At 44.3% G+C, this 12911-nt stretch overlaps 1 protein-coding gene across 1 annotated transcript; it reads left to right on the top strand.

The window, feature by feature from the left end:
* The first annotated feature begins 471 nt into the window (after positions 1-471).
* Positions 472-12206, top strand: LOC140191898 (sperm microtubule associated protein 1-like). Its single transcript, XM_072249739.1, has 3 exons — positions 472-705; positions 3359-3458; positions 12049-12206. Exons 1-3 carry the CDS (start codon positions 472-474, stop codon positions 12204-12206), a joined length of 492 nt encoding a protein of 163 aa, XP_072105840.1.
* Positions 12207-12911: the final 705 nt, after the last annotated feature.

The raw sequence follows: 12911 nt of genomic DNA, 5'->3' as shown, positions 1-12911 counted from the left end.
TCGATCTCAAAACACCAAACTGCCGCGAACCGATGCCTTATGTACTCGGCGAATCTGAGACATCGTTTCTGATCGTTGATTGGCGCTGCCCAAAAACGTGCGTTCACAAATTTCTGTGATTTCCCGCAAGTAAGTAAATCTCAAAGTAATGTATGGTTACATAGAAGCACTTTGATAATAAATTTACTTTGAACTTTCTCTGGAGCCATGGAAACCTCAGATCGAATGATAGAGGTTGTGAGAAGTGAAATATATATATAACTTAACGCGATCAAATCACTGCCCGTATACAATGAATTTTCACAGGACTATTTTATTTGCACTGGTTGAAAATTTGTCGGCTAAAAAGGTAAAGTTGTATTTAAAGGAAACGTAACTGTGATAGCTAATGACTGTCACTGTGACATCTGCAAGGTTGGGCTGATTTTAAATGGAGGTGGACGGGGCCACGTCTGAATCGGCACTGCAGTCATGGACAGTAATCCCTGTCCTCCTGGAGTTTGTTGCCTGGATCATTACTACTTCAAAAGAGAAAGAGGTTTCATCTTGGACTGTATGGCTGTCTCTAGCAGCTCCTTGATGAACGGAAAAATCAACCCCAAGTTGTGCGACGCCATCCCGCCCTACAACGCGCAGAATGACCCTTACAGCAAGCACGCTTTCGAGACCAAGTTTATGAGGAAGCTTCTCAAAAGGACTGATCAGGTAAGGCGGAGTTTTGGTGTCGACACGGCGGCGTAAATGGGTACATTCTCTGTAGGGTTAAAGTGAATGTACACTCAGTGGCTACTTCAGCTACTTCATTCGGTATCTCCTGTACATAGAAACATAGAAAATAGGTGCAGGAGCAGGCCATTCGGCCCTTCGAGCCTGCACCGCCATTCAGTATGATCATGGCTGATCATCCAACTCAGAACCCTGTATCAGCCTTTCCTCCATACCCCCTGATCCCTTTAGCCACAAGGGCCATATCTAACTCCCTCTTAAATATAGCCAATGAACTGGCCTCAACTGTTTCCTGTGGCAGAGAATTCCACAGATTCACCACTCTCTGTGTGAAGAAGTTTTTCCTAATCTCGGTCCTAAAAGAGCTGCCCCTTTATCCTCAAACTGTGACCCCTCGTTCTGGACTTCCCCAACATCGGGAACAATCTTCCTGCATCTAGCCTGTCCAATCCCTTTAGGATTTTATACGTTTCAATAAGATCCCCCCTCAATCTTCTAAATTCTATCGAGTATAAGCCTAGTCGATCCAGTCTTTCATCATATGAAAGTCCTGCCATCCCAGGAATCATTCTAATAAATTGGCCACAGTGTGCATGTTTGTGGTCTACTGCGGCTGTAGCACATCCACTTCAAAGTTCGATGTGTTATGCGTTCAGAGATGCTCTTCTGTTGTACCACGTGGGGAAATGTGTTATAACAGGAGTTACTGTCACCTTTCTGTTAGCTTGAACCAGTCTGGCCACTCTCTGAATTCTCTCGTTAACAAGTATTTTCAACCACTGAATGCCACTCGCTCACTGGATTTCTTTTGGTATTTCACGCCTTTCACTGTAATCTCTAGAAACTTGTGTGTGAAAATTGCAGGATATCAGCAGTTTCTGAGATACTCAAGCCACCCTGTCAGCCACCCACATTCATTCCACAGTCAAAATCACTTAGGTCACATTTCTTTCCCCATTCTGATTGTCTGAACAACAACTGAACCTTATGACCCTGTCTGCATGCTTTTGTACATAGAGTTGCTGCCACATGATTGGCTGATTAGATATTTGCATTGAGGAGCAGGGGTACCTAATAAAGAGGCCATGAGTGTACATTAGCAAGAACCAACTTACTGGTGCACCCCCTGGAAAGTACAACACCTGAACATAGAACAATATAGTGCACACCTTTCAGCCAGCAATGTGTATCAAACTAATTAAGCTAGTTATTAAATGCCTAACAAAACAAATCCATTCTCTGCACATTCATATGCCTATCTTAGAGCCTCTTGAACACCTCTGTTCTATTTGCCTCCACCACCACCCCTGGCAGTGTGAATTCAAGATACCCACCAGCCTCTATGGAAAAGAAACCTGCCCTGCACCCCTGCACTTCTGTAAATTTACCCCCCTCACCTTAAATCATGCCCTCTAGCAGTAGGCATTTCAATCTTGGCATAAAGATACTGATTGTCTATCTACACCTCTTGTAATCTTATAAACTTATATGAGGGATCTCCTCTCAGCCTCTGACACTCTAGAGAAATACTGTTGGCAGTATTGCTAAATTATTTGACTGAATTGATTATTATAAAAATATTCTTTAGGAGCATGTCCAGAATTATAAAGACAATTGATAGTTGTATGTCTTTTCCTTATTATGTCTTTATTACATGGTCTTGTAACACTACCATCTCCCATTTTTATCATTCAGTTCTGTAACTATGAATCTTACTGGTTCTATCTTGCTACCCTCATCCCACCCCCCAATCTCCCACAAAAGCTTGTCCAAGCACTCCCTTACCCCAGACACAGTTTCTTTGGCTTATCTATCCCTTATCCCAATCCAAGCAAGGTACAAAGGAACGTGTACCATGGTTTGGGAATCTGTCAGAAGTTATCGCTCATCCAACTTGGTTTGAGAAAATATTTAAACTACTGCCCTTCAACCTAACATGCCATTCTCCACGGTACCTCTCTATGCTGATCCTATTTGCCCACTTTAGGTCCATAGTTTACCTCTTTTAGATGCCACACTGCTGTTGGCAGGAGGTGCCAGGATTTTGACCCAAGAGGAACTTCCAGGAAGCATATATGTCCTGTTAACCAGGTTCCAGAACAGTTATTACTGTACAACCATTCGGGTCCTGAACCAGCGTGGATAACTTCACTCACCTCAGCACTGAACTGATTCCACAACCTATGGACTCATTTTCAAGAACTTTACAACTCATGTTCTGAGTATTATTTATTTTATTTGCAGAGTTTGTTTGCTTTTGCACATTTGTTCTTTGTCAGTCTTCATTTATGTATAGTTCTTCATAAGTTCTATTGTATTTCGAGCAACGCACTCACAAAATGATGGAGGAACTGATCAAGGGTCTTCATCTGAAACAGCAACTTGTTTATTAATTTCCATGCCTGACCTGCTGAGTTCCTCCAGAATTTTGTGGGCGTTGCTCTGGGTTTCCAGCATCTGCAGAATCTCTCCTGTTTATTGACTATTGTATTGATTCTTTGCCTATAAAAGCCTGCAGAAAATGAATCTCAAAGTAGTACATTTTAACACTTTGATAATCAGTTTACCCTGAACTTGAAATTTGAACTTTGTTTACATGGAGAAAATTTGATGAGTAAGCATTCTTTGTTAGGATCGTGGTGGGACATCAAACAATGGCTGGCTTGTGGACTATTTTTACAAAAATGGACCTGCTCAAAAATATCTTACCAGTAGAAATGCATATGGAGCAGGTAAGTAATTTTATTTATTCAGAGATAGAGCATGGTAACAGGCCCTTCCGGCCCAACAAACCTGCACTGCCTAATTGACCCATGTGACTAATTAACCTACTAACCCTTACATCACACATCAAAGTTGCTGGTGAACGCAGCAGGCCAGGCAGCATCTCTAGGAAGAGGTACAGTCGACGTTTCGGGCCGAGACCCTTCGTCAGGACCCCTCCTGACGAAGGGTCTCGGCCCGAAACATCGACTGTACCTCTTCCTAGAGATGCTGCCTGGGCTGCTGCGTTCACCAGCAACTTTGATGTGTGTTGCTTGAATTTCCAGCATCTGCAGAATTCCTCGTGTTAACGTTTTTAACCCATACCTCTCTGGGATCTGGGAGGAAACTGTAGCACCCAGAAGAAACCTATACAAACACGGGGAGAATGTCCAAACTCCTTGCAGGTATGGAACCTGTGTCGCTGGTGCTGTAATAGTGTTACGCTGCAGTGCACCCAGTTTTAATCCTCTTTAAGGATTATAAAGCATGTTAAGTTCTTTTAAGCAAAAAATAATTATGTTGCTTTAGACAATTATTTCCATTGTGAAACATCTCAAAGGGGAAGAACTGACTGTGAAAGCCTTGTTCTTACACTGGGAATCCTTCATTAAATTGTTCTTGCGGGCATTGCCTGCAGAGCCCAGTATCAGTTAATCCATCCCCAGCTTCCTCGCTAATGTAGGGGTGAGTAGGCTTCTCAAAGAGTTGTAATGGAAGTTGCCTGCACTGCTGCTGAAATCCAGCTGCACGTTCAAAGTTCAGTGATGTGGATGGGTGATGAATCCTTCTCCTTCATGCTTGAAGGCTCGCGATGTGGACAAGGGATGAGAAACATTCAGAATCTAGGCCTCCACTCTGTGCTGAAAGTCTAGCAACATGGATATGAGATGAAGAGCATTCAGAGTCTACTCACCCGCTAAGCATTCTAAGGCAACATCAACTGATGCCAAGGACATCCGGAGTCTAGGCCTCTGCTCCGAGCTCAAAGGTCAGCGACGTGGACGGGTAACAAAGGACTCCCATGGATGTTGGACTGTCCAAAGTGGGTGAATCCCAGCATAAGATGTCCATGTGAGCAGGAGGTATGAAAGTTGATTGGAAGTTGAAGTTGAAGCCTGATGGCCAAAGAGTTGGAACTGGAAACTGGAGACAGAAGGCCTGTCCATGTGTATGTGTGTGGGTGTGAGGGAGAGTAGGAGGGAGGAAAGGGGCTTGTTTACAGTTTTGGTCTTGAAGAAGGGTCTCAGCCCAAAACGTCAACTGTTTGTTAATTTTCATAGATGCTACCTGACTTCTAGAGTTCCTCCAGCATTTTGTGTACATTGTGTTGGATTTCCAGTATCCGCGGAATCTCTTTTGTTTTTGTTCTGTTGTTGTTGTGTTCTGTATTATTCTGGCAAGCAGTGTTGGTCCCCAAATATGTACCGACACTTGCTGCTGCCCCCAGCACATCCCTAGGTTGTGTTGGTTGTTAGCACAAATGATGCAGCTCACTGTGTGGTTCCATGTACATGTGATAAATAAGAGAATCTTAATTGGTTGAATTTCTTAGGAAGCATAATAACAACACTGGATAGGCTGGGGTTGTATGTTTCCATGTACATGTGATAAGTAAAGTAAATCTAAATCTGAATCTGTTATATGCATAAGTACAGTACTGTGCAAAAATGTTAGGCATATATACAATATATAGCTTGGGGACCTAAAACTTTTGCACAGTATTGTATTTGTCAATGTGGAATGGAGAGCGAGTTTGTAAATCTAGTGGGAACAAAGGATGTTGGGAATGGTGAGGATGGAGCACCGCGGGAGGGGTGTGGGACAGGTGGCAGAGTAGGAGTGCCAGGGGAGTGGTAGGTTTTGCGGGTGCAGACACACCCAGCCCCGAGACACCAGGCAAGGTCATTTGATTCCAAACAATTGGTTTATCAATCATTACAGAATGTCTCTCTGTGCTTCCTGCTCCCTCCCCTTTTCCCAACCATGATTCCCCTCTCCCTGCCCCCTTCCCACTCTCCATCCATAGTAGAGGCTCATATCAGAATCAGGTTTATCATCATTTACATATATCATTAAATTTGTTTTTTGCAGCAGTAGTACAGTGCAATACCTAAAATTTTGAAGGTACTGTGCAGTATATATGCCTAAGACTTTTGCACAGTACTGTACATGCATGCATGGGTACGATGAAAATGTACTTGTAGCAGGATCACTGGCAATGCATGATGAGTAGGCAGCGTCAAGCTGGTTATGATGGCTGAACACTCCAATCATCTGTGGGCCCTGTGATCAAGTTGGCTGAAGGTGAGTTATAGGAATGGTAATAATTTTTCCCCTACCACCTCATGAAACTTCACATCCAATACATCATTCTCCATAACTTCCACCATCTCCACTTTCCACAGGGATCCCTCCCTCCATTCATCTCTTGTCCATTCATCCTTCCCCACTAATCTCTGTCCTAGCATGTATCTTTGCAAACTACATGAATGCTACACCCGGTCATTCATCTCCCCCCTCACCTCCATTCAAGGCCACAAGCAGTCCTTCCAGGTGAGACAATACTTCACCTGCAAATCTGCTGGGATAGTCTACCGTATCCAGTGCTCCCAATGTGGTCTTCTCTACATTGGTGAGAACTGACATAGATTGGGGAACCGCTTTGTCGAACACCTCCACTCAGTCCACAAAAGGTGGAATTTCTTGGTGGCCAACCATTTAAATTCCTATTCCTATTCCCATTATGACATATCAGTTCACGACCTCCTCTCGTGTCACAATGAGGCCACTCTCAGGTTGGAGGAGCAACACTTCATATTCCATCTATTTAACCCAAAGGCATGAAATTTAATTTCTCCAACTTCCGGTAATTTTTTTCCCTTCCCCTTCTCTCTTTTTTCATTCCCCACTCTGGCATCTTACCTCTTCTCCTCACCTTCCTATCAGCTCCCCTGGTGCCCCTCTTCTTTCACTTTCTCCCATGGTCAACTCCCCTATCAGATTCCTTTTTTCTAGACCTTTGCCTTTTCCATCTATCACTTCCCAGCTACCTTCTTCATTCCCCCCTCCCCCACCCCACCTGGCTTCACGTATCACCTTCTAGCTCATCCTCTTTCCATCCCACAACATGAGGGAGTAAAAAATCTTTGTGTTGTGACTCCGTTGCAATGTACAGACATGCGAATTTATAAGTCTAATAGCTTGTAGAAAGAAGCTGTCCCATAGCCTGTTGGTCATGGCTTTAATGCTGCGGTAGCGTTTGCCAGATGGAAGCAGCTGAAATGGTTTATGGTTGGGGTGACTGGCGTCCCTGATGATCTTCTAGGCCTTCGTTCTGCACCTGCTGCTATAAATGTCCTCAATAGAAGGAAGTTCACATCCACAGATGCACTGGGCTGTCCGTACCACTCTCTGCAGTGCCCAGCGATCAAGGTTGGTGCAGTTCCCATACCAGGTGGTGATACAGACAGTCAGGGTGCTCTCAATGGTGCCTCTGTAGAAGGTCTTGAAGGATTTGGGGGCCCATGCTGAACTTCTTCAGGCAGCTGAGGTGGAAGAGACGCTGTTGTGCATTTTCTTTGCCACAAATCCACTTCTTACAAGAAGAGGATAAGCAGACTTTATTTTCTAAGGAAGCTGAGATCCTTCAATGTGTGCAGCAGGATGTTGGAGATCTTTTACCAGTCTGTTGTAGCGAGTGCAATCCTCTTTGCGGCTTTATGTTGGGGGAACAGCACCAGTGCTGGTGATGCAAAAAGACTAACTAAACTCATCAAAAAGGTTGGATCAGTTCTTGGCTACAACCTGGACTCTTTGAGTTAGTGATGGAGAGGAGGTCACCAAACAAACTGTTACCCATGATGGACAATCTGACACATCCTCTCCATAACCTACTGAATAAGCAGCAGAGCCCCTCCACCCCTCTCGAAAACACTCATTCAGCTCCACTGTCACAAGGATCATTACAGAAAATCTTTCCTACCAAATGCAATAAGCATATACAACAGTTCATCTGATTGTGACAGGAGAACACACATTACAGTACAATATTCTGTGCTTTATTATTTTGTACATTATTATTGCACATTGATACATTATTTTTATGTATATTATTATTCTGTACTTTATGTGATGTCCTCCTTTTTTAAAGAAAGGGGCTTCCCTTCCTCCACTATCAACTCTGCTCTCAAATGCATCTCCCCCATTTCACGCACATCTGCTCTCACTCCATCCTCCCATCACCCCACTAGGAATAGGGTTCCCCTGGTCCTCACCTACCACCCCACCACCCTCCAGGTCCAACATATTATTCTCCGTAACTTCCGCCACCTCCAATGGGATCCCACCACTAAGCACATCTTTCCCTCCCCCTCCTTTCTGTTTTCCGCAAGGATCGCTCCCTGCGCGACTCCCTTGTCCATTCGTCCCCCCCCATCCCTCCCCACTGATGTCCCTCCCGACACTTATCCTTGTAAGCGGAACAAGTGCTACACATGCCCTTACACCTCCTCCCTTACCACCATTCAGGGCCCCAGACAGTCCTTCCAGGTGAGGTGACACTTCACCTGTGAGTCGACTGGGGTGATAAACTGCATCCGGTTCTCCTGATGTGGCCTTTTATATATTGGCGAGACCCGACGCAGACTGGGAGACCGCTTTGCTGAACATCTACGCTCTGTCCGCCAGAGAAAGCAGGATCTCCCAGTGGCCACACATTTTAATTCCACATCCCATTCCCATTCTGATATGTCTATCCACGGCCTCCTCTACTGTAAAGATGAAGCCACACTCAGGTTGGAAGAACAACACCTTATATTCCGTCTGGGTAGCCTCCAACCTGATGGCATGAACACTGATTTCTCTAACTTCTGTTAATGCCCCTCCTCCCCTTCACACCCCACCCCTTATTTATTTATTTATTTATTTGTTTATTATTATTATCATTTTTCTCTCTTTCTCTTTTTCTCCCTCTGTCACTATAACTCTTTGCCCATCCTCTGGGCTCCCCCCCCCCCAACTTTCTTTCACCCTAGGCTTCCCGTCCCATGATCCTCTCCCTTCTCCAGCCTTGTATTCTTTTTGCCAATCAACTGTCCAGCTCTTGGCTCCATCCCTCCCCCTCCTGTCTTCTCCTATCATTTCATATCTCCCCCTCCCACTTTCAAATCTCTTACTAGCTCTTCTTTCAGTTAGTCCTGACGAAGGGTCTCGGCCTGAAACGTCAACTGTACCTCTTCCTAGAGATGCTGCCTGGCCTGCTGTGTTCACCAGCATTTTTTGTGTGTGTTGCTTGAATTTCCAGCATCTGCAGATTTCCTTGTGTAGGCATAAGACTTGTTGCTAATGGCTGTTCTATTAAATATGAGGGGTGATTGATAAGTTCATGGCCTAAGGTAGAAGGAGTCAATTTTAGAAAACCTAGCACATTTATTTTTCAACATAGTCCCCTGCTACACTTACACACTTAGTCCAGCTGTTGTGGAGCATACAGATCTTGGACGCCCAGAAAGTGTCCACAGCAGGGGTGATTGATAAGTTTGTGGCCTAGGGTAGCAGGAGTTGAGCTATACAGCTCTCGTTACATGCACATGCAGGTCAACTCTTTGAGAGATTATGCAGAAAGCTTGAAGTTAATAACTCATCTTCTACCTTAGGCCACGAACTTATCAATCACCCCTTGTATATTACATGAGCAAAGAAGAAACATAGAAAATAGGTGCAGGAGTAGGCCATTCGGCCCTTTGAGCCTGCACCGCCATTCAGTATGATCATGGCTGATCATCCAACTCAGAACCCTGTACCAGCCTTCCCTCCATACCCCCTGACCCCCGTAGCCACAAGAAGAAGCATTGAAAGAATGAAGAAAAGAAACCAGACTAAAAAAGTAGTCATGGACTTCTCATACTAGACTAGAGTTAACAGAAACTCTATTGATAACAATTAACCAATAAAATAGCCAAGTTCACGTGCTGCAACACCTGCTACTGAAAACTTAGGAAGTTTCTAGAAAAATCCACAAGCAACTGTACAGTAATCACTGGAAAAATCACTGATCAATTACATGTATGTAGGTGATTATATAAAAATACAAGAAAGCATTCGAAAGTTAAGCTGCAAGAGAAATAACAATTCTACACCCCCAACCAATAGCTGCAATTAAGTACTTGAGCAAAGGCAGTCCTAAGTGATTTCAGGAAAAACCTCTTCATACAATACAGAACATTTTTCACCAGGCCTCCAGGGATATAGGGTTAACTCAGCTGTTGAAAACAAGGATTAATAATAAAATAAACTTTAAAACAACAACAAATTCTGGAAATCTAAATAAAATTTTTGCATAAGATTATTGGAGGACATTATGGTAACTAAATCACTTTATGAATCATTGGATTGGGAAATTGGTTTATTATTGTCACATGTCTAAGGATGTGCTGGCATGGAGCGGGTCCAGAGGAGGTTCACAACAATGATCCTGGGAATGAGGAGCATTTAATAGGTTTGGGGCTGTACTTGCTGATACTGTCGTGTTGAGGGATTTTTTTCTTAAAATTAGCTTTATTTGTCACATACAGATCAAAGCATACAGTGAATTGCATTGTTAGTGTCAAATTAGATACGCGAGGATGTGATGGGGTGGTCCACAAGTGTTGCCATGCCTCCAATGCCAATGTAGCATGCCCACAACTCACTAACGCTAAAAGCCCATGCAGTCATGGGGAGAACGTACAAACTCAAGATTCAAAAATCCTCCGTCAAAAACACCATCCCCTTCTCTCAATTCCTCCATCTCCACCACATCTGCTGTAATGGTGAGAGGCTTTTCATTCCAGAATGAAGGAGATGTCCTTCTTTTGCAAAGAAAGGGACTTCCCTTTCTCCACCACCAACGCTGCCCTCAAGTGCATCTCTTCTATTTCGCCATGTCTGCCCTCATCCCATCCACCCACCAATCCACCAGGGATAGGGTTCATCTTGTCCTCACCTACCACCCCACTATCTTCCACGTCCAGTACATAATTCTCCATAACATCTGCCATTTCCAATGCGATCACACCACAAAGCACAACTTCCGCCCCCTCCCCACTGATCTCCCTCCTGGCACCTTGTGCAAGTGGAACAAGTGCTACACCTCCTTCCTCACGACCATCCAGGGCCCTAAACAGTCCTTCCAGGTGAGGCAACACTTCACTTGTGAGTCTATTGGGGTCATCCACTGTGTCTGGTGCTCCCAGTATGGCCTCCTGTATACGTATCAGTGAAACCCGAAGCAGATTGGGAGACCACTTTGCCGAGCACCTACGCTCCATCCACCAGAAAAAGCGAGATCTCCTAGTGGCCACCCATTATAATTCTACATCCCATTCCCATTCCGACATGTCAGTCCACGGCCTCCTCTACTGCCACAATGAGGCCACACTCAGGGTGGAGGAGCTACACCTTGTATTCTGTCTGGATAGCCTCCTACCTGATAGCATGAACATCGATTCCTCCTTCACCATTCCCCATTCACATATCCCTCTCTCACCATATCTCCTTACCTTCCCATCACCTTCCTCTGGTGCTCCTCCCCCTTTCCTTTCTTCCAAGGTCTTCTGTCCTCTCCTATCAGACTCCCCCTTCTCCGGCCCTGTATCTCTTTCACCAATCAACTTCCCAGCTCTTTACTTTTCCCCTGATTTCACCTATCACCGACTAGCTTGCGTTTCTTCCTCTTCTCCCCCACCTTCTTATTCACACCTCATCTTTTTTTCTCCAGTCCCGATGAAGGGTCTCAGCCCCAAACGTTGACTGGTCACTCTTTTCCATAGATGCTGCCTGGCCTGCTGAGTTCCTCCAGTATCTTGTGTGTGTTTATTTAAAAATCATGTTTATTTGTCACGTGTATATTGAAACATACACTGAAATGTGTCATTTGCATTACCAAACAACACAGTGTTGCTCGGAACACTGCTCTATGGACTTGCTTGCAAGAACTCTGCAACTCGTATTCTCAGTATTATTTATTTAATTTTTATTGTATTTGCAGAGATTGTCTTCTTTTGCAGATTGGTTATTTGTCAGTTTTTGTGTGTAGTTTTTCATTGATGTTATTGTATTTCTTTGTTCTACTGTGAATGCCCACAAGGAAATGAACCTCAGGTTTGTGTGTGGTGTCATAGCGGGCTTGCGATGCAGCAGGATCCACACTGGACTTTGAGGCGGTGGTCCCAGGCTCAAATCCAGCTGGCTCCTTGCACACCTTCCGTCTGTGCTGGGTCGAGCATCGAGCTAGTAACTTGGCCTCGTTAAAAAAACAGACAAAAATACAAAAGAAATGGCAGGGTTACTGCCCAATCCATATATGTACTTGGAAAATAAATTTACTTTCAAGGTTTGAGCTTTGAACATGTGACTATAATCAACCAATTACCAGTTTACGGGACTCAACTGGGATATGTTGATGAGAATGAGAGAGAGCTTTAGTATCAAATAATCAGCAATGATTTACTGTATTGGAAGTGATGAGAAAAGCTCAACAAGAGATTTGATCTAATTACTTATGTATTGATTTTGCAGGTCACTCATATGACCAAGTAATCGGCCACCGGGGATACCTATCAGACATCAAACCCATTGTTGGATACAATGGAAGGTTTGGTTACAGACGGAATACTCCCAGCCTGAGAGAAAAGCCTTCCATTTTTGGAGAAGTCTCCAAACTCCCATTGCACTAGTGTGCATGGGCTCCCCCTCCCCACCCCACAAGGATGGAGTCCTCAGAGAACTGAGAAACCAGAAGAACATCAGTTTCTGCATTTTAAATGCGTTTTGAGGATGTTACCTCTTCTGAAGAGCTGAATTAAATGTGATGAGCCAGGAAGAGTGTGACAGGTTCAGCAAAATAGCATATGCTATTAAATTGTTCTGAAAATAAGAAGTAGATGCTTCACTAAAGCATTTGTGGAAAGGCAGTATTTTTAAAAATATTCACTTAAACTGGCAATTAGGCCTGTGGGTTTCTTCATGTGGTATCCCTGGGTGGAACATACACACAGTGGCCATTTTATTAGGTACAGGAGTGGAACCTGGCATGGTTTTCTGCTGGTGTAGCCAATCCGCTTCAAGGTTTGATGTGCTGTGCATTCAAAGATGCTCTTCCATACACCACTGTTGTAACGTCCTGTCAGCTTGAAACAGTCTGGCCATTCTCCTCTGACCTCTCTCACTAACAAGGCTTTTTCACCCACGGAACTGCTGCTCACTGGATGGTGTTTGGTTTTTCGCCCCATTCTCTGTAAGCTCCAGAGACTGGTGTGTGTGAAAATCCCAGGAGGTCATCAGTTTCTGACATACTCAAACCACCCCATCTGGCACCAACATTCATTCCATGGTCAAAGTCACTTAGATCACATTACTCCCCCATTCTGTTGTTTGGTCTG

Source organism: Mobula birostris, chromosome X, assembly GCF_030028105.1.
Source record: "Mobula birostris isolate sMobBir1 chromosome X, sMobBir1.hap1, whole genome shotgun sequence".
Taxonomy (NCBI): Eukaryota; Metazoa; Chordata; class Chondrichthyes; order Myliobatiformes; family Myliobatidae; genus Mobula; species Mobula birostris.
The sequence above is the reverse complement of the archived record's forward strand: the minus strand, read 5'-3'. Positions and strand labels throughout refer to the sequence as shown.